General features: G+C 34.5%; 1 protein-coding gene across 1 annotated transcript; it reads left to right on the top strand.

Moving 5' to 3' along the window:
* Positions 1 to 2531: 2531 nt before the first annotated feature.
* LOC132563138 (uncharacterized) lies at positions 2532 to 21235 on the top strand. Its single transcript, XM_060227899.1, has 14 exons — positions 2532 to 2576; positions 7427 to 7516; positions 7721 to 7819; positions 8874 to 8972; positions 10284 to 10400; positions 10700 to 10831; positions 11534 to 11659; positions 13533 to 13563; positions 13777 to 14178; positions 14508 to 14750; positions 16971 to 17095; positions 17428 to 17747; positions 18952 to 19844; positions 20913 to 21235. The coding sequence occupies exons 1-14, from the start codon at positions 2532 to 2534 to the stop codon at positions 21233 to 21235; spliced, it is 3045 nt and encodes a 1014-aa protein (XP_060083882.1).
* Positions 21236 to 21774: the final 539 nt, after the last annotated feature.

The raw sequence follows: 21774 nt of genomic DNA, 5'->3' as shown, positions 1-21774 counted from the left end.
GCTAGTAACTTTAAAAGGTGTCTCAGATTTTTTATCAATAAACGTTTTCTATATGTCGATGGTTTACAATTTTGCACAATATTTCATTCTTTGATTTTATCAACAATCAGCTTGTTCTAACTTTTGGTCCTTAATTACTGCAACTGAATTATTAGACAAGGACAAAATGGTTATTTGTCTCGGACCTTGGGTAAGTTCACAGATACGACAACAAATTACTGTTTTATGCACATATTCTATTTCAAACCTATTCACAATATTGTTATGGCTGTCAAGGTGACAACCAGGAAGTGATCTATGAAATCGGGTTTTTATCAAGTCGTTCTCCTACACCAGACAGTCGTTTTCGTGATCATGTCAGCTAGTACATTTACAAGGTACATAGCTATCTTTATTGAATAGGGAAGTACAAAACTTCATGACAATAACTTCGCAGGCTGTTATCTGCGAGCAATTCTAGTCTTGTTTGTGTTTTCAGGGTTGTACTGAATTCAGGAAACTGTTACACAACAGTAACTTACTGGAAATAACGAAAACATACTAGGAAACAAACAAAAAAGATATATGGTTTAACTGAATTTGACATGGAAAATAGAAAATACCAACTTATCAACATCATAATCCAAACTTAAGTCAGTTAAACTAGGTCAAAATGTGTACAAAAGAAAGATTTCACAGACATTCTTGAAAAAAGCATAAGGACTATAAGACCAGGTATTTCGGAAGATTTAGCGTCTTCTGCTTTATCGACGACACCCTCCATGTTAATATAAGACTATCAGTTTAGTCATGTCACGTTCTCAAATAATAAACATGCATACAACAAAGGCACCACCAGGCAAACTAACGAGCATCAAACACGTCCAGATTATTAAGGCCCCTCCACAATGTTTGATACTGACTATATAATGACCTACAAATTGTGTAAGTAAATCGTGAATTGAAGCGGATAACCGCATTGACATTTGGGCTTAATACATAAACTCGAAAGATACAAATGCTTTGGAAGAAAGGATTTTAAACATTGTATATATTACAGAGCTTATCAAAACCGTGTTTTACAGTGTCCATTATAAATACCTATTAAGAAATGAAGGATACTTAAGATTATTTCGTGATCTTCATTTTGTAGATCTCTCTATTTTGTACATTATGTTTCTATATAGTAGTCACCCTGCTTCCCCCGTCCTATTAAAAGGTGTTTGCATTTGTTATTCAATGGTTTATGCCTAATATCTTAATAAGCATGTGAAACACCAGTAACGGACAGATCCACCAGGATTAGAGTAATTTATGTTGAAGTTTTGTGGTAGAAACTATGATTTCATCTGAAACTGTTATATTTCCATGTTCAATATGACGTTAGATTTTTTATGCCTGGTTGTCTGTTGTTGTTAACCTTGTTCGTATCACTTACTAATTGATCTCAAAGATTTACGTAACATGTGTCATCAACACTCAGGAACAATTGGTCATATTCTCCTTGTCCATTTAAAGTACTCTGTGTAAAGTTTCTCTGTTTATATATGGTCTATTAGTGACGAAATTCCTACCTGTAAAACTTTTTAACTTCTTATTCATGTAGCTACACTATATTACTTAACTGTATGCGACCTGTTTAAATGCGACATTCATATCTAAATATATATCTTCCAGCACAAGTTTATCTATACCACATTATCTTTCAGCTGTAAATTTGGTTGTCATATTATGCCTTCATCCATTTATATTGTGTTTACCAGCAGATACACATATACATGCATAATAATGGATATTTTTTTCTGTAGCTTTCAAACATTTTAATGATTTTGTGAAATCAGTAACCGTTAACGCTGCATAAAAGCTAGCTGAATTTCAAAAGTGAAGACGAAGGAATGATTAAAAACACATATATATATTTTCTTAAATTCTCCATAGAAAGTTATCTTTTTTTTAATCAAGGCAATGTGAGCTAATGAGGTATTGCAGCGTCCATCATCAGTTCCACAGCTTTTCCAACTACATATGATTTTGACAAGTGTTTTGGTCAGTGACAATATATGCATGGGTGATGGGGGAATCAATTTTGTGTAATCGGTCGGTCTCATCAGGCCGTGGACCTTAGCCATATAGCGTAAATAGATGTAATCTTTACACTTCATCTTCTGTATTTGTTATCAAGGTTTGTTTCAAGGTATCTTTGCGAGTGACGGGGTCTTTGGATCAAGGGTCTATAAAGGGGCAGGTTTCAATAGGGGAAATAGAGACGAGTAAAAAATCAATCCTATAATAGCCTTCATTACCTATTTATAAGGTGCTATATTTAAATACAACATACCGGATGTTACCCTGTTGGTACATATTACACATGAACATTCTTGTGTACACTACACAATGCTACATAAATGTGAGTACATGTCTGTGCCATTGTAGTGAAAAGCCAAAACAATGAACAACAAACGTAACTGATAATTGGTACTTATTGCGGATATACTTTTGATACACTCTTTACCGACCACGTCTACCTGGAATACTCCTTGCACGTCTTCACCATGTTTGATTTTGATAACAGAGACAATATACCACCATTTGGCGAGGTAAGTCAACCCTGATGTTTCTGATACTGCAATATTTATCCCTCTATACAATGAGTAGGTCATAAGAAGTTTCTATGCTTTCCCTGCGTTTTCTATTTTCAAAACACTGAAGCAGACGAGATCGTGGCAATATGGCGTCCTCATTTTTTAAAACATTTTCAGCTCTAGTCAATAGTACAGCTCATTTACCTTCTCGATGTTCCATATAACTACCTGTCATTTCACACGAAAATGTAACATCATACCTGAGTAAAAGGGAGCAATACAATGCTAATTTTGAATACTAAACACTGCTTGACGTCAAGCTGACAATGGGCGATTTACATGTTTTGCCTCTTCTGTATCTAACTCTGAATTTGAATTTAAGGGTGATATTCACTTTTGTAATTTGTACAAGTATTGTTAACTTGATGAAGCATGTTTTCAAGCAAACGACATGCGATCTAGCAAACTGAGAATGTTCTTGGTATGACAATATTTTGACTTGTATATCAGCATGAGAGATGAAACCGTTGACATACCTTGTTCAGATGATATAAACTTCAAATTGTATATTTTAGTAAACAATTTAAACGCAATACAGCTGAATATTGTACGTAGATGAACATTCAAGAACAGTTTTTCTACTGAGACATGTGTCCCTAAGCTGATTACAATGGTATCGTGATTTTTTTTTTTTTTTTTTTGTAATTTTTTATTTTTAAGCATTTTTTACAAGTATAGTTAACATCACATAAGCATACACACACTCCACACACAGAAACTTGCATACCTGTATAGGATTGTAACTATTTGTGAATCAATAACTTAAGTATATTGTAGATAATATCCTAGTTTACACAACATTCTTATCTTCATAGTTGCCATCAGCATTAGAATATTGCAATCAGGATTCATCCATAGATATATAATTAAGAAAATATGGTCTACAAAAACCAATTACCATTTCTATATACACAACAAAACACATTACACACACACACACACACACACACTTTCCTTCCACATAGAGAGACAGAGAAAAAGAAAGAGAAGAAAAGAGAGGGTGATAGTGGGCTAAACATTCATATCACATCTATGTATCTCACTCACCAACAATTTCTAATCTTTTTCACTTACATTTTGAAACCCTCACACACTTTAGAGGAGAATAGCAGAGATAAAAAGAGACAAGCAGCAAGGAACAAGACAGAGGGCTAGTGGAAGAGAGAAAAATTATATATGAGTATATTGAAAATCTAAAATACACAATGAAAGGTCATTTTATTCTTTGTAAAGTCTGCTAGTCCTGGAGAAATTTTGAGCTGGTGAAGATTTTATCATGAATATTAAGATAGTATCATTAAGTAGTATTAAGTACACATACTATTGAATGGTTCATCAAGTAACATTTATATATACATGTATGAGTAAAGCTTTATGATGTAGGTATATGAAAACTATGAGTATGATTGAAAGAGAAAGGGTGAAAAAAAAAATATATATATATATATACTATATTGGCCTAGTAATTATAATGTTATTATACAGCATCAGAGAGTAAAACCAACTGAGGGAAGACTACAGTATTGATACTACACAGTAAAATGAAACTACATCGGTCTATATAATGCATGCAGTTATTTCAGCATAATCAAGTTATCCTAGTGCAGATTGTAAAATGTTTACATACATTATGTCTGAAAAAACTCATACAACAATAGACACATAATAAATCATAGATTATTAAGGGTTTTCATTTTACAGTGAAGTATATTTACCTGCACAAATTATTATGCAATTTCTATCAAAGACTTCCATTTTCTCCATTCATTTTCAAATCTGACCTTTTTGGAGTCCCCTTGACTATTTGCTATATATTTCTGAACAGAGTAGTATTCTTTGATAAAATTTACAAATGCATTAATGTTTAATCTTCTATGATAGCATCTAGTCTTATAGATATAATTCTTAATAATTATTAGTATTACATTGTCAATTTTTGCTGATGTAAGCATTTGATGTTGTAATGAAAATCCAAAGAGAAATTTTTCTTTATTATAAGCAAAAGGAATAACAAGTGCTTCTAGAAGTACTTCAAGACTTTGTAAAAAATTTTGTACTTCTTGACATTCCCACATGATGTGGTATCGTGATTTACGCATTTGAAATAATCTGCCATACCAGTAGAGTTTTAAATCATAGAATGAACAAGTACCAATATATCAACAAAATCACCATAAAGAAGCTCACACGATATACGATTTACAAAAGACACAAGTGAATAGCACCTTTTCATTATTTAGAGTAGAATACAGCAGAGCAAACCAATGATTTAAACTACACCATACAAGGGCGACATACGAACAAACAAATAATTCACTGAACGATTCATGAAAAAATACCAGTAGAATAAGACCAAACCGACGAGCATCACACACGTCAAGCTTCATATCGTACACGGAAATAGAACATGTCTCGATGAGATCACAATGACGACCGTAAAACTTCCTCGGGATGTTAAACGACTTGCATCGACATCTTTTGAAAACCAGTGTTAAAAGTAGCTCACGATTTCACTGATCCTGGGCAATATGACCAAGTACTCGGAACAATTTTACATTTATATTTATTCCAGTGCCTTTTCACTTTGAAACAACCTCATCTTTAATCAAGATTGTCTCTCTAGGGGCTGAAAATCACAAGATAAGTTTTGTTTGCTTTATGCGAAAATAAATGAATAACGTCGACATAAGATTTGCACTATAATTTACTGAAGTTTAACTTTATTTTGTTTGCCTTAGTGTAAATTTGTTTTCGTCAGACAGACAGCTTTACTTTGTCTGGTTAGTGTAAATCTGTATGTGTTAGGTAGCTTTACATTGTCTGCCCTAGTGTACATCTGTATGTGTTAGACAGACTTTATCTACTTGGTGTAAATCTGTTTGTATTAGACAGACAGCTTTACTTTATCTACTTAGTGTAAATCTGTATGTGTTAGACAGCATTACCTTGTCTGCTTACTGTAAATATGTTTATTTTAGACAGACAGCTTGACTTTATCTGCCCTAATGTAAATCTGTCTGCCTTACTGTAAATCTGTTTGTGTTAGGCAGACAACATTACTTTATATGCTTACTGTAAATCTGTACAAAAAGTATGTGTTAGACAGTTTTACTTTGTCTGCCTTATTTTAAATGTCTGTGTCATACCCGAGTATAGCTTTGTCAGACCGACGAGACAGAAAGCTTAATTTTGTCTGCATAAGTTTTGTCAGACTAATATCTGTTTGGTTCAGACAGACAGCTTTACTTTTCATGACAGAGTATAAATCTGTTTTTTTAGGACAGACAACTTAATTTTATCTGCCTTAGTGTAAACTGGTTTTTGTCAGGCCGACACCTGCTTGTGTCAGACAGGCAGTTCTATTGTGTCTGCCTTAGCAATTTTATTGGCACATTACATGAAGATTAGCGGTCGGGTGTTAATGAATAATTGATCTGTTATATGTGACTATTTTGCTACGCTTCGCTGAATGTAATCATTCACGTCCTTTTTAGTGTAAATGATATGTGACTTACATTTATACAAATTGTGCACTGGTTAAAGCAGACAAGATTGGATCAGTATTCATGTGTCTGCAATATTACCTTACAATGCATATATTTCGTTAAATCACAGTCATATCTCGCTACGTTGCTGTATTTGCTATTTAAAGGCTTTGTAACAAAGCGGAATATTGAACTTAACGTTCACCGTAATTAAAATCAATAGAATGCATTGATCTTTACTCAATCTGAAATGACGTCATGGCGTGTCTCATCCAACTGGCTCCAGACCAGGGCCCTTAAAAGTCAAAACAGTAATAACAAAGTGTTCACTTCAACTTTCTCTTTACATTTAAGAAATGTGTTTACCCTTACCCAACTCTTAAATTTCAACAAATGACCATTTGACCTCTTTATATGCGCTTCTTGGGATCGCAATAACATACATCAATGATTTCCTTCTAGTAAAAATAGTTTTCAATCAAATTCAGTTTCATTCAATCAAACTGACCTTTGAGTCATGGACATCATTTTATTACACAACATGCACTAACAGAGAAATCAAAGAACACTGCTTCAAAATTTAAATACAAAACCATTTCTTTCAGACGTAAATATGTTATCCTAGCAGTTTTAGGACTTCAACGATTAGATTTAACTCCGCATGTTGTGACTTCCTAAGAACATCCCGGAAAGTGACCATGATCATAAGTAATGTTCTCTTTTTTAAGGATAAAATTAACAATCACGTCTAAATGAGGAGAAAATGTTTTCCCTTCATTTACTCTTTATGTCCCCTATTTCCATGTTCATGTATACTCATTGAAACAATTATTCAAAACATTTTCAGCACTACGTCTCTTTAAAGAGATAATTATCGCGTCAAAACATTTGCGTTTCAACAACACATTTCACTCTAATTTAGAATTATCTAGTTCTTAAGAGACATTTGTTCGTGTGTGTGTGTTTTTTTTTTTTTTTTTTTTTTAACTTTTCCAGTTTAACGTATTTGACAATAATAACTAGTTGAATATATGGCACGTTATATACATGGTGATATATTTTGATCAACTTTATTCTTATCTATATTTTGGTCACATTTAGTTTTCAACGTTCGATGAAAACATACATCGGAAAGCGCTGATTGGTTTTATTGAAACAATCTTTTTCATGGAGATAACAGAATTCTACATTGATAGAAAAATATTAATAACTAAGAATATTAATAACTAAGAAGCTAAATGCATCTGAGAGTCAAGGCACTTGAGGGAAATATTTAGAATGACTAAAATGTAATATATTTCATTCGTACTTTCTATAAAGGAACTACGTGATGCTATTGATAAAGGAGATATTGTCGGCTTGAGACAGACCATCTGTAAAGGAGCTGACATCAAACTTCAATTTGGAAAGGTACATTTACTGTTTGCAAATATATATATATTTGTATATATTGTTTTTATTCTCGAAATAACATATCACTAAACAAAATCTTGATTATGGTACAGCTGTTTCTAACTTTCAGAGCATTTCAAGGTATAGGTTTGTTCACATTAAATTGAATATAATGCTGTTACAAAAGAAAATGAGATGATCAATTTGTTTTTATATCCGCAGTATCATGCTACGCCTTTACATTTTGCATGTAAAAAACAAAGCCTTGAAATTGTGGAAGAGTTAATCAAGAAAGGCGCTGATATAAATTCAACGGACGGGGTAAGTTTTTCCACTCAAGTATTTCTATCTACGCAAAAACATTATGACAATAAATATAGGGTTACAATTTGATGAAGAAGAAAAATAGACAAGTTGATTTAACAAGTGATGATGATGTAAATCATATAAAAATTCCTCAGATACACAATTTAATGCATTTATATAGGGTGGCGTCGTAATAACGCCTCTCGCCTTTCAGCTAGGCATCAAGGTTTCGATACCTCAAGTGAACGTGTAAAGGTATGGAGTCACCTGTCCGACCACTCTGGGTTTCCATAAATACTCCGGTTTCCCCAAAAAAACACTCCTCAATTGCATTCATCTGAGCCCCAACAAGCCTGTTTAATACACACAAATATGAACAGATAACTTGTCAAGTTTGTCTTTAAAGAAGAGATAAAGAGTACTGATTTGATATACTATGAAGCCATATGTGCCTAAAATAATATTTGGGTAATAATGGTACGTAAACTGTTCCATTTATTTGCAAATTTAGTACAGTAACATACCACTTAAGTGCACTGTTTCATATGAAAATTTATCTAGGGGTAAAAAACAGAATAATACTGCGTGACCATCAAATATGAAACATGTGGAAGCTGGGAAATAACATTTAAGTTTATCGTAGTGAAACGATTACGAAATATGACAGTTAGGTAAGTTACATCATATCCATTGTTTCCATAATATCATTTAGATGTTCTAGACTCTTAGGCAGATTAAGCATTCCTACTTATTTATTTTATGTCAGTTTCTTAGCTAGTGTTTGTATTCACATGAAACAATAATGTCGACCGCGACATTTTGACCGCTTTCACACTCTAGATAGACATTGCATTGCAGTCCTTATAATCAGTAGATGTAGCACAGTTCCTTATTTCCAGAAAGTTACCCCTAGACTAAATCATTCACTTATTGGCAAAAGATGTTTTTTCAAAAGAAGAGACAATAAAGCAAATATAGAAATATGTCAGTCGAAACAAAGGCTGACAAATGTAAATTTAACATAAAAATTATCTATTTGGTAGACATTTGAACGTCTTGTAATTTTCAGATCAACGACCGACCATTGCATGAAGCAGTTAGGTTTGGTGTACTTTCTGTATTGTCGTTTCTACTTGAGAAGAAGGCAGACCCTGACGTACAAAATAATGTAAATAATTTCCTTATTCCATTCTGAATCATGTAAATTGACATGACTTGTATATATATGGTAAGGTAGAATGATAACTCCAAGACATTTTTAATATCTGAGATTTACATACTGAAATTAGATAATTTCATGATGTTAATATATATAAAAAAAATCTCTTTAACTGAAATGTAGCCATGTCTTTCCTAAACAAATTTTTCATTCTATCCTACTACTGAAATTTTCTTGAGATACATGTTTAAATATTGTGGTGTCAGTAAAAGGTGATGGTAATTTGGCTACAATATTAGTACATAGCCTCTCAAAAAGTGTAAATGATGTTATTTATGTTGATCGATGACCTACAAATCTACAGCTGTGTCCTTCGTTGGTGATGTCGGGATGCCGCCATAGTTTTCGTGAAACTGACCGCGAGATCAACTATTGGTGGTCCATGAACTGTTTACAGGGGTGTATTGTGACTGTTAGGGAAAGACAATTTTGAGATTGAGCATAACCAACGGGTTCTACATGGATGGAACAGCTGCATGTTTAGTTGGTTCTATCGAATCTTAAAGTCCATAAAGATAAAAAAAAAAAAAATTTTCTTCATATGTAGAGAAATAAACATTTCAGTATGTTAATTTGACACTTTGAATATTTGTGGTTCTGCATATAAATTATTCACACATACAATCAATCAACTTATATCAACGGATATTTCCGAATAATTTACATGTACAAACGCAATAGCACAAAACGAGTATGACGGTAGTTGGATATCGTTTCGGGTGGTTTCTTAGAATAAAGGTCCAAATTGGAAGTTGATGGGACTTTTACACCGGTTTTTATACAATGAAAACTTCCTATCATCCAGTTTGATTCATGTTTTGCCTAAAAATATCAAAAATGAAAAGTGATTTGCTCGTGCTCAAACTTTGCATCCACTTATTAATAGACATATATTTTTGATGTAGAAAACTCACGTTGTCCACCATATTTATTCGACCTAACTACTGAACTAAATCATTTATGTGACTTTTGTAGTATCATAGAGATTATAAACGTCCTTGTACTTTTAAATGATACTAAACGATATGTTCCCATCTTAAAGCGTTTCAAAAAATTTCCCTTTATTCCAAAACAGCTCAATAAAGGGAAATCACAGAAGCTAGTTTGCTTCGTATATAATCCGAATGTTTTACATAAAGTACATTTTAAAGAAAATTTAATAAACGATATAAATTCATTGCTTTATTTGTTTTGCACAACCAGCAAATATTTTGAATTTTACGCTACATTTATCAGAATTAACGATGTCTTTTTTCATAGTATGGCGATAGCCCGTTAATGTATTGTTTCGACACTGCAAGATTTAGAGCAAATGGGTGGACGAAAAAGGCAAAGGTACTCCTGAAGCATGGCGCAATGAAAGATTTAAAGAATAATGTATGTGCTTGCGACATTATCCGTTTGAATCATTGTCAATATTTTGTATAAAATATCACATGGGTAACATATTAAAAGAAACATTAAGAGTTAAGATTATGCTATTAAATCTGTCCGCATTGTGATGTGAAATTCTGTTTCTTGTCAAGTCTTTCTGAGAAACTATCTTTGGCCCAACCGCCATCTTCGCGTATGTATGTGTGTTTATTCTGATTCGTAACGTCGGTTTTACATACTGTGATTTATATTTTTTGAAAATCAATTGATTAATCGGCATTCCTTCAATATTTACGAAACAGCATGGAAAGGTTGCAGCTGATAACCTATACACTTTTCTGGAAATGGTTCGAAATGGCAAAAGTATTGAAAAGGAGATTACGACCCCTGAGGAACTCGCGGAAGCTTATCATCTCTATGACGTACTGAGTGAGGTAAATGAAAACCAAATAATAGTTTAAGATAACGAAAAGCGTGACATTATCTCCCGCTATTAAAAAGAATCACATATATATGTTGATATTACAAAATGTTCAATTATATTTGTAACCTTTAATTGAGGGGAGAAATTAAATGGAGATTTTCTACTAAAGTACTAGCTCGATCCCTGTACAACGTTTTGAGCACTTGATAATTACCTTTATTGGTTTAAGAGAACTGTTCTTTGAAAATAGAGAACTTTTTGACGTGGCCTTTCTGTTTCCATGGTAAAGGAAAAAGGTATTTACTCTGAGAACCTCCCGAGCGCAAAATATACTACCAGCTTATTAAGTGTAAACAGTTTTGGTTTAAGAGCACTGGTCTAGAAAAACTATCATTTGTGATGAGGGTTATCTTTTTCAATGCTGAAAGAACAAACTAACTATGGCATTATCCTAAGAAAGTTTTGTGGAGTTGAGTGAGATTGTTTCGAAACCCGGAAAGGAAAGCTAACGCTAATTTTGTGTTTGCTGACTGTATTTCCATGGCAACAGTAAAACTATTTTAAAAGATGAAAAGTCGTCAATAGGAAAAAACCAGTGCATCAGTTAATATATACAGAAAAGTTTGTTGAGTTGAATGGTACGGTTTTGCAGTGTTAGTCTGGAAAGGAAAGTAAACAATATTTTGGTATTTTTGTTGTTTTGTGTTTGAAGGCTGACGGAAAGGGAGAGCAGTTACTATTGGAGGTTGTACAATCATTGGACGCAGATCAACCCACGTGTCATAATCAGAACTTGAAGGAAATGTGTAAATCTGCCTTGTCAATACTACGGACTAGAGTAAGTCTAGAACAATAACACAACGATGTATAAGTCTTTCTCATAAGTTAATGATAAAGCAGAAGACAACAACCCTTAATGGATGCCCTCAATTTACTTTAATGTGATTGTTGTCATGTGACACATAAAATGCGGGATAAAACAGACAACTCCTCATTAGTTTGATAAACTTTATAAAAATTGAAAGTCATCTGTTTGTGATAGCAGTTATGATATGTTTTTAAAGAAAATTCACAGAATCCCCCCGTTGTTTTACGAAGGTAAAGTAGCTCTATCTCACAATGGTTAGGGAAGAAATTCCACAGGCGCAATGGCACTCACAGTAGTGTCACGTGATTAGTTTACCATATTACAAATGGGTGACGTCATTCATAATGTTGCTATGCACACAGTTCAATATGTAACGGGTTTTTCTGTAAGTTGATGATCAAAGTTATACAACATACATCTGTTAAGTTAAAGAGATTGAGGGGTCAGTACCTGCCAACCTCATGCTGCCCATTGAAATTCGAGATGAGATATTTCTGTTTACAATACAAGCCCCTAGCACGATTCTATTTTATCTTTCTTTGGCACTAAATATGATGTCATGAAATTATGACGTCATAATTAAAACAAACAAAAATAATAATCTAATGACATCTCCACTATGTTTATCACACACTGTGTGTGTATATGTGTGCGTGTGTACGTGTGCGTGATGTTACTGAACAAATTATTATTATTACATTCTTAACGGCCTGTCAAGACATAAATGGTCAATATAAGGGCCAACAAACGGTAAAACACACAGCGATCCAAAAGGAAATAACATTAAACAAACCAAAAGGTAAAAGACAAATGTTAAAAATCTTAAATGGGTATGTTAACACAAAAGATTAAAATGGTACGTCATCGTCTATTATATAGACCAACATCTTTCAGGTAATGTAGAATTTTACAAATCTCAACAGTTTCACATTTTAGACATGTAATGTTACAACACAAACATTTTCGAGTAGACAGAAGGTCAATGCACTCCAACATGTTTAACGGTGAATGGCTCATCGAATCCTATGCACCAAGGATTCTTCGCCTTTCAACATATATGAATGTGTAAGGTATGTATGACCCATCCGAAGACGGGCAAGGCCAACTTCGTCTCGGTGGTTGTCTCTATAGCATGGAGACCATTCACTGATAACAGGTTTAACGGAGTGTTATTGGTATAGGTATTCCAATCCTCCTGTCACTGAGCTTTAAAAAATTGTTTAATAAAATAATAAGGTGGTAGCGATAAAGCTTCCTTTGCGGCACGATATGCTTTTCCATTGCCTGGTATTCTCATGTGCCCAGGAACCCAGCAAAAAGCAATACGAAAGTTAAAGGCAAGTTCATGATGTAGAATTAAGGTATTAAGAATGAAAATATTTTTGATATTTCTACTGCTCTCATTGCTTTGTTTCTTTGAAGGGCGAGGTAGATAGCTCGTGCATCTGGTTAGTTTTATTATAAACATACTTACTACATAGCGTCTTAATCACTTGATGTACTCGTGTAATACATTTGTGTATAACATAAGTGACAGTGATACATTGTGACGTCGATAGACGTATTATGACGTCACAATCAAGACGATTAATACGATCAACATTGGACAACTTTCTTGCTGCAATATCTGCAGTCTCACGTGTTCCTGTATAAAACAGGATTTTGAATTCGTTACCATTTCAATAGCGATTTATCAAACACAACACAGCTTTGTATATATTTTCATTTTATTATAGCCCGGCTCACATGAAAGGAATTGGTATTTTATGCCACATATGAAATAGAGAATAGTGAAATTGTCTTTGTATGATTAAATAACACCATTTATTATTATTCTTTTTAGGATTGGACATCACCCTGGGAAATGTTGGATGGTAAGTGAAACTAAATAACCCCAACAACATCCCCATCCACCCCTCATCTCCCAATACCCCTCGTATATGGTCCTTACTATATAAATGCAAATATGAATTTATTCATTCATCTGTTGACGCTTCATCTTTTTTTATATGAAATATACTTTTTTCTAACCAGATATGAACCTGGTTTTGTGTATAAAACAAAATAATAGTTCTATTTTTGTGCAGATGTTCCTAGCGAAATTCATCAGTTAGGAACTATCACTGAAGACATGTTCCTACGTTCAATGGCGACAAAGCATGTACAGCCGAAGTATATCCGATTAATGGTTGTCGGAGACGTCGGTGTTGGTAAAACATCTCTGTGTCTGAACCTCATTGATGAAGCGAGAGAGGCTGCTCCTACAGACGGAATAAACGTGTTCATTCAAAATTACATTGTTGACATGAAAACAGGAAAATGGCAGAAGTTGTCGGATAAAGAGATACAAAACGTATCAACGAAAATACTATCTACGGTATGTAGAGCTGAAAATAAATCTAAAAGGAGAAATTTACCACAACCAGCCACTTCCGGAGAAACGGCGGAAACGGAAGTTTATTTAAGGGCAAATAAATCTACAAGGCAAGGTAACTATTCAGAATGAGTTGAAACTTAGTGCTGTTCTTATTTCTCTTGGCTAAATATCCCATATGATATTCATTTACTGATGATACGGTTAATTTTCATTAACTATATCTTTATATTAGTAATCTGTTATAGATCTTATAAATTGTGTCAGGAATCATTGAGGAAAGGCTGCTTTTAACAAGTTTATTTCTATCTCGATTCAGCCTTCTTAAGCGGACTAGTCAGCCTTTCTTTCGCGAGTCAGCCTGACTTAAGAACACATTCGTTCTTGCCAATATTCTGCTGTGTAATCTAACGGTTCATTTAACTGATTCACATCTTTTAGAAGCATCCGATAGTCCTCCAACTCCACCAGCAAAAAGAAGGAGATCAGACTCGGATAAAACTAGAATCACACTCAAAAAAGTGAACACGACTGGTATGGTGAGAGACGAGGACGCTTTTCTCTCCATTTGGGATTTTGCTGGTGATGAAATTTACGAGGCAACACATCATATCTTCATGAGCCCTGACGCCGTATACATCATCGTTTTCAATGCGGAAGCATGCCTACAAGATGATAGAAATCTTGGTAAGCAGGATTTGTTATCGATATAACACAACACCGAGTTATCTCCCATAACCTATATGTCCTAACACTATCTCCGATTGAAGAGCAGATTTGAGAATTGTTATCTTCCTGTCCATCATTACCAAACAACGATAATGAGCTCCCTTCGACAGATAAAGGACATTCCTACGGTATAAAATTGTTTGGGTGGGCGCTTTTAAAAACAAAAAAAATACCAACATGACCTAAACTCAATTTCAATAGAACTAAGGCAAAAAAAAGAGCTGTAGAAATATCTAAAGGGAGACGCCTAAATAAGTTAACGGAGAAATTGACGAGATGTGCTCTTGAATAGTAAGCGTCATATGCTTCTTCGTCGACGGCCACAATGTTAATCTTGGACATGTCTCAGGTATTACCAATATTGCCACCGTAGAAAAATTAACTTTCCTGCTCAGAGATTTCCTCGGACATTCGACCGATCAGCTATTTGATATCGTTTGTCAATATCATATTCTTTATGTGACAGTAATACGTATCGGATCGGTTTTACAGTCGTATTGAGACACTAAAATAAACGGAAATGAATCTGAATTTTGAAAACAAAATCATAAATCGAAATAAATAAACCGATTCCTTATGAAATGAGAACAATAATACCAATGCTTATGGCTGTGACCTGTTCAAAATATGTTTTTCTAAAAACGAAATCAAAATTAAGATCAAAACATTGGTGATTGACACCCAATTCCAAACCTGTGAGGAAGACTACTGGCTCAAATCAAAACATTGGTGATTGACACCCAATTCCAAACCTGTGAGGAAGACTACTGGCTAAAATCAAAACATTGGTGATTGACACCCAATTCCATACCTGTGAGGAAGACTACTGGCTCAAATCAAACACCATCTTTGGTGATTGACACCCAATTTCAAACCTGTGAGGAAGACTACTGGCTCAGATCAAAACATAGGTGAGTGACACCCAATTCCAAACCTGTGAGGAAGACTACTGGCTCAAATCAAAACATTGGTGATTGACACCCAATTCCAAACCTGTAGGAAGACTACTGGCTCAAATCAAACACCATCTTTGGTGATTGACTCCCAATTCCAAACCTGTGAGGAAGACTATTGGCTCAAATCAAAACATTGGTGATTGACACCCAATTCCAAACCTGTAACGAAGACTACTGGCTAAAATCAAAACATTGGTGATTGACACCCAATTCCATACCTGTGAGGAAGACTAATGGCTCAAATCAAACACCATCTTTGGTGATTGACACCCAATTTCAAACCTGTGAGGAAGACTACTGGCTCAGATCAAAACATAGGTGAGTGACACCCAATTCCAAACCTGTGAGGAAGACTACTGGCTCAAATCAAAACATTGGTGATTGACACCCAATTCCAAACCTATGAGGAAGACTACTGGCTCAAATCAAACACCATCTTTGGTGATTGACTCCCAATTCCAAACCTGTGAGGAAGACTATTGGCTCAAATCAAACACCATCTTTGGTGATTGACACCCAATTCCAAACCTGTGAGGAAGACTACTGGCTAAAATCAAAACATTGGTGATTGACACCCAATTCCAAACCTGTGAGGAAGACTACTGGCTCAAATCAAAACATTGGTGATTGACACCCAATTCCAAACCTGTGAGGAAGACTACTGGCTCAAATCAAACACCATCTTTGGTGATTGACACCCAATTCCAAACCTGTGAGGAAGACTACTGGCTAAAATCAAAACATTGGTGATTGACACCCAATTCCAAACCTGTGAGGAAGACTACTGGCTAAGATCAAAACATAGGTGATTAACACCCAATTCCAAACCTGTGAGGAAGGCTACTGGCTCAAATCAAAACATTGGTGATTGACACCCAATTCCAAACCTGTGAGGAAGACTACTGGCTCAAATAAAACACAATCTTTGGTGACTGACACCCAATTCCAAACCTGTGAGGAAGACTACTGGCTAAAATCAAACACCATCTTTTTTGTTTTTCTATTTAAACGTTACGAATAAATTCATTATTTGTCTTGGCACTTGATTCTACTTTTAACACAGGGCATTTGCATCTTCATTTAGTATGAAAATAATTTTGTTATCTCACTGTTTTTATGTTATGCAATCCTATATATGATAGAGGAACTGGTTTATAATTTTAGGGCTTGTATCGATATAGATATTTTAATTTTAAATGTGTTATAATTTTACCATTGACAGACAATATGTATAAATGGCAAGACGTGATCAGAACGTATTCAACAAACTTCACAAGAACGAAAACGTCACACAAGTCTCCCCCTATCATACTTGTAGGATCCCATTTGGACAGGCTAGGCGATTCAGTAAGTATCTTCTACAAAGATTATCAATATTATCGGATGTTGAACTTGTCCACCTAGCAACATCTCGGTTGATGTCAAAACTAACAACACAGAGTTTCGAAATATGCTGGTTGGGAAAATCGTGTTTGTTTTTGTTTAAAAACTATTTCTTCTTTCTCTTTGTTGACTTGATAGTAACGGAACACCAGGTATTATTCTCCTTTTCAGAAGTTTTCGTGGAAATCTTCACTTTGTTCATATTTTGTCCATGTTTTCTGGACTTTGAGTTAAGATTGTGATTATGTTGACATGTTCGTTAATTATTATTTAATCAGAATTACTTTTGTTTACAGGATGAAAAAAGAAAAAAAAGCAAAATTCAGCTGATGGGAAAAATGAAGCAAGTTTCAAGCAGCACTCAGCTTTACTTTGTTGACAATACAAACAAACACGACTCTAGTATCCAGCGAATCAGGGACGAAATAGTGACATCGGCAAAGTTCCAAGAAAACTGGAATAAAAGGATACCAGCCACATGGGTGGCTATTGACATCGAATTGCGGATGCTGAAACAGCAGAAACGTTACATCATGCGATTTTCTGAAGTCCTCGACATTGACAAACGTAATGAAGTTTCTATTGATGATACAGAGGAAATGAAAAGTTGTTTGAGGTAAAATATTTAGTTTATAAGACATACCTATGGCAACTAACTTCGCCCCTCTGTTGGCTGGTTTTTGTTCCAATGCGAGGCTGAATTTTATTGAAGAGCTTATCGAAACAGATCACTAACTCCCTGCAAAATCGTTTATTTTCACCTTCAGATATATTGATTACGTCTTGTGTTTATAATACAAGAAATTCAATGACTATATCCATCATCTATATCCACCGAAAAGCAAAGATATCAAGTTGTATGATAAACGTGATGCTTTTAATTTCCCTATTGAGAATTTTCCAATTCTGGATATTCTGCCTCTCCAACCTATGGCATTTACATGTCACAGTTGATTCAGTATTGAAGGGCCTGTTCCCATTATCATGATTTCCGTGCAAGAAGACTTCATCTTACCGACAAACATTTAACACAAAGGTTCAAAAGATGCAGATAGAAGAAAACTATGGGTTAACTTATGGTCACCATTGTGATCTCATTGAGAAATATTCTATTTCCTAATGCGACAGGAAGCTGGACGTATCTGATAATCGTTAGTTTGCTTGTTTGTTCCGCTGTTGTATACTTTGTTCTCATTTGAGAAGGTGACATTACGGATTGACCAAGGTTTACATGGCGGGTGTCGTCGATGAAGCAGAAGACGCTCACACTTCCGAAACGCCTGCTCTTATTATCCTTGCACTTTTTCGGGAGTCTCCGTGTAAATAGTTCTTTTGTTCATATTTTGCTCTTGTTTTATGGAATTTGAGTTTGAATTATGTTGGTATTTTCTTGATGTTTTTATTATGATTTATGCAATAGTGATGCGAACTTTAGATTGTTTTAAAATCACTCTGTAGTTTTTGGTTTTATATTTGCATTTCATATGATTTAACTTATCTTACGTTGCTTATAAGATGATTTCAAACTAAACAATTTTCGTTGAAGTCATGTGACTGTAAGGAGCCTATCGTGATCGTTGTCAGATCACAAGTCAACTCGATCGATGTGTAACTATATTCAGCTAATAATCTGACAAAGTCGTTTGAATTTTTCTTATGAGTCTTAATAGAAATGGAAAGCAAAAAAAATATCAAACAGGGCATTAATATTTACAAACAATACAGAATGATAATATTCTGAAGGCAAAACGAAATATAACATTAAATATACAGAATTGGAAATATTTCTTCTGATCTGTTTTTCTTCTTCTTTTAAACAGATACATGCATCTGACAGGACATATCTTATTTTTTGAAAATGAATTGGGAAGTTCTGTGGAATCGTTTATAGTAACACATCCTCAATGGATTGTGGATGCATTTCGCTGCATTATTAAAGCAGTGAGATTTGTAGAAACGCATGACGATGACAGTCTAAGACTTCATATCACTCAGTTTCAAATGTCCGGCATTCTGATCGAAGGATTGCTGAAAAGACTATGGCGATACTATGAAACTCATCAAGACATTCTTATCGAAATAATGCAGCGCTTACAACCACTTGTAGCTGTAGACAAGATCAATAATGAACTGGCTTGGATTGTTCCAAGCATGCTTAAATCAACAAATGGATCACCACTCTTCCAAGCGATATTATCTCATCCGGATGCTGTTGTATCTAAAACATTGTGTTTTGTTTTCAAATCAAACGTTTTGCCTGCAATATACGACAAACTATTAGCTGGATGTCTTTCTTCAAAACTTAAGATTAAAACAGATAAAGAAAGGAAGTCTATAATGGGAAGGGGAACCGCGTGCTTTATCTTAAACCGCGCATGTGACCTATTGCTGAGTTGCAAAGGATCTGTTGTCAGTTGCACACTTGTTAGCCGGAACCGAAACATACACTTTGGAGAGAAATGCTCATTTGTACGGAAGATTCTGTGTAACATTTTAAAAGACATATTCAAAAAGTTTCACCATGGCAACCTTGAATATGAATTGTGTTTACACTGTCGACACGATATTTGCGATGAAGACTGTCCAGTACCAATCATAGACATCGAAAAGGAGGGAAATGTGACTTGCTGTGAGAACAGCCCAGGAGAAACACATTCGCTCGACAAATCGGACGTTGAACCCTGGATCAATCCGGAAAAGGTAAGATCGTTAGGTACAATAAGACGGAAATTGAACACATAGGAAAAGAAATTAAAAAAACTTCTCATCTCTTCTTTGCAAGAATCCAGAAGAGTGAGAAACCTCAGCCAATAAACCCTGTATTCTCGCAATGTTCTAAAGCCATTGTTAAAAAGTGATAAACCTGACTCATTAGTTGTTGCATATTGCTCTTTAAAATCCTCATAAATCATATTGATATCACAACTATTGAACGAAACATTTCATAATCAATACAAATTTGACTCTTTGCTCTATTTTTATATTGTTTTTACAGAGTAACGAGAAAGCAGACAAAGGTAAGTGTTATACTTACATGTAAAAATACTTCTTTATCAAGTATTGGGTATGCAATAAAGAATATAATGAAGGATAAGGGTTTAATGTTGAAAAAGTTAACGTAAAATGTACCATAGAGTAAAGATGGGGATTATCATCAAGCAATATCAATGTTATCTTCCTACTTAAGTAATAGCTAAATGAAGAATTTGAGATTAGTTTATCTTTATTGTATTGTATTGCTATTTCATGACATTCCCCCTATCTTACCATGGTATCTGGTGGTTACAGACTTCCCCTTTATCATACACTGTGGTTTACTGATCGTGACAGTTGTTTCTAACTGTATATATATATAATGATTCACATGATAGTCAGCCTGCTTTTATTTATCGACTACCGGTATCCCGAAAATTTATTTTTTTATTTCTGTTTTTCATTCAAACTTCAATTCTTTTTACAACAATAATGAATAACCTGCTCATGACCATGGTAACCACGTAACGTCAAAGGCATGATGACAGGTTATCTGTTTATGAATACACTAATTAGCAGTGATTAAGAAGCAACATTAACTCCTATATGTTTCGTTCAACAACGCAGAAAAGTTATACAGCAGCAATAAAACTATAATGTAGCTTTGTTACAGTAATTATTCTATTCAATTTGTATTGGAAATTACACTCTCATACTTATGTGACGTATTAGAATTTGCTGCGGTGACCCCCACCAACCCCACCTATACTATATATATACACCTATGTGTCTTTGTACTGTCTTCCAGATTACGATTTGCCAACGGACGTCCTTCATTCACAGCCTACTGACTGGATGATTGCGATATTAAGTGATCGTTTCATTGGTGACAAGTACAACCTTCTCTTTTTGTTTCTTGGTTTGAACTCCACTGTTATAAACACCTGCAGAGGTTCTGACGCTATAGGGTCAGTAATTTGTAACCTCTTTGAAAGATGGAGGAATGACAAGGGCAAAGATGCAACGCTAATTAAACTCTTTAGCGGAATGCGGGAATTTTGCCTCGACGTAACTGGTGCTGAAGATGCAATAGCTAAAGAATATAAAAGGCGCTCTTCTGAGCACAATTGATACCTCATGGTGATATTAATATCGCCTCTGAATGTGTTCAAATAAGACGTTATTATAAGATTCTGCTACGTCGTGTAGTTCATGTCGTTACATATTTGATATACGTTGTCAGTACCCCCAACACTGTCATTGTATAATATATTCTACTGCATCAAAATCATACTCTAAAAAGTCTTTGACTGTGATGTATCGGATTTAAAATTTGTAGTGTAGTGATACTCATTTGTGTGCATTATTAACAATTCGTTATGATGACTCGGGTAAACTACAAGGTGAATGAGGTCAGTTGATACTAAAAATCAACCGCCTTACCCTTGAATTGACCAAGACCAACATACCGGATATGGTCAGTGAAACTAAAGGCGCTTGATCCTCAGCAACAGTTGATCTCATTTGTTTTTGTAATTCAAGGAGTCGCCATATAAATAAGTTTTTCACTTTTTATCCATATTTTCGCTTCAATTATTTTTTTTATAAATGTTTTGGTATTTCCTTGTGACCTTTGGGTAGATTTATGTAGCAATGGTTCATAGCCAAAT

The sequence above is a fragment of the Ylistrum balloti genome, unplaced genomic scaffold (assembly GCF_031769215.1).
Source record: "Ylistrum balloti isolate Yb309-2 unplaced genomic scaffold, AGI_CSIRO_Ybal_v1 Utg371604, whole genome shotgun sequence".
Lineage (NCBI taxonomy): Eukaryota > Metazoa > Mollusca > Bivalvia > Pectinida > Pectinidae > Ylistrum > Ylistrum balloti.
The sequence above is the reverse complement of the archived record's forward strand: the minus strand, read 5'-3'. Positions and strand labels throughout refer to the sequence as shown.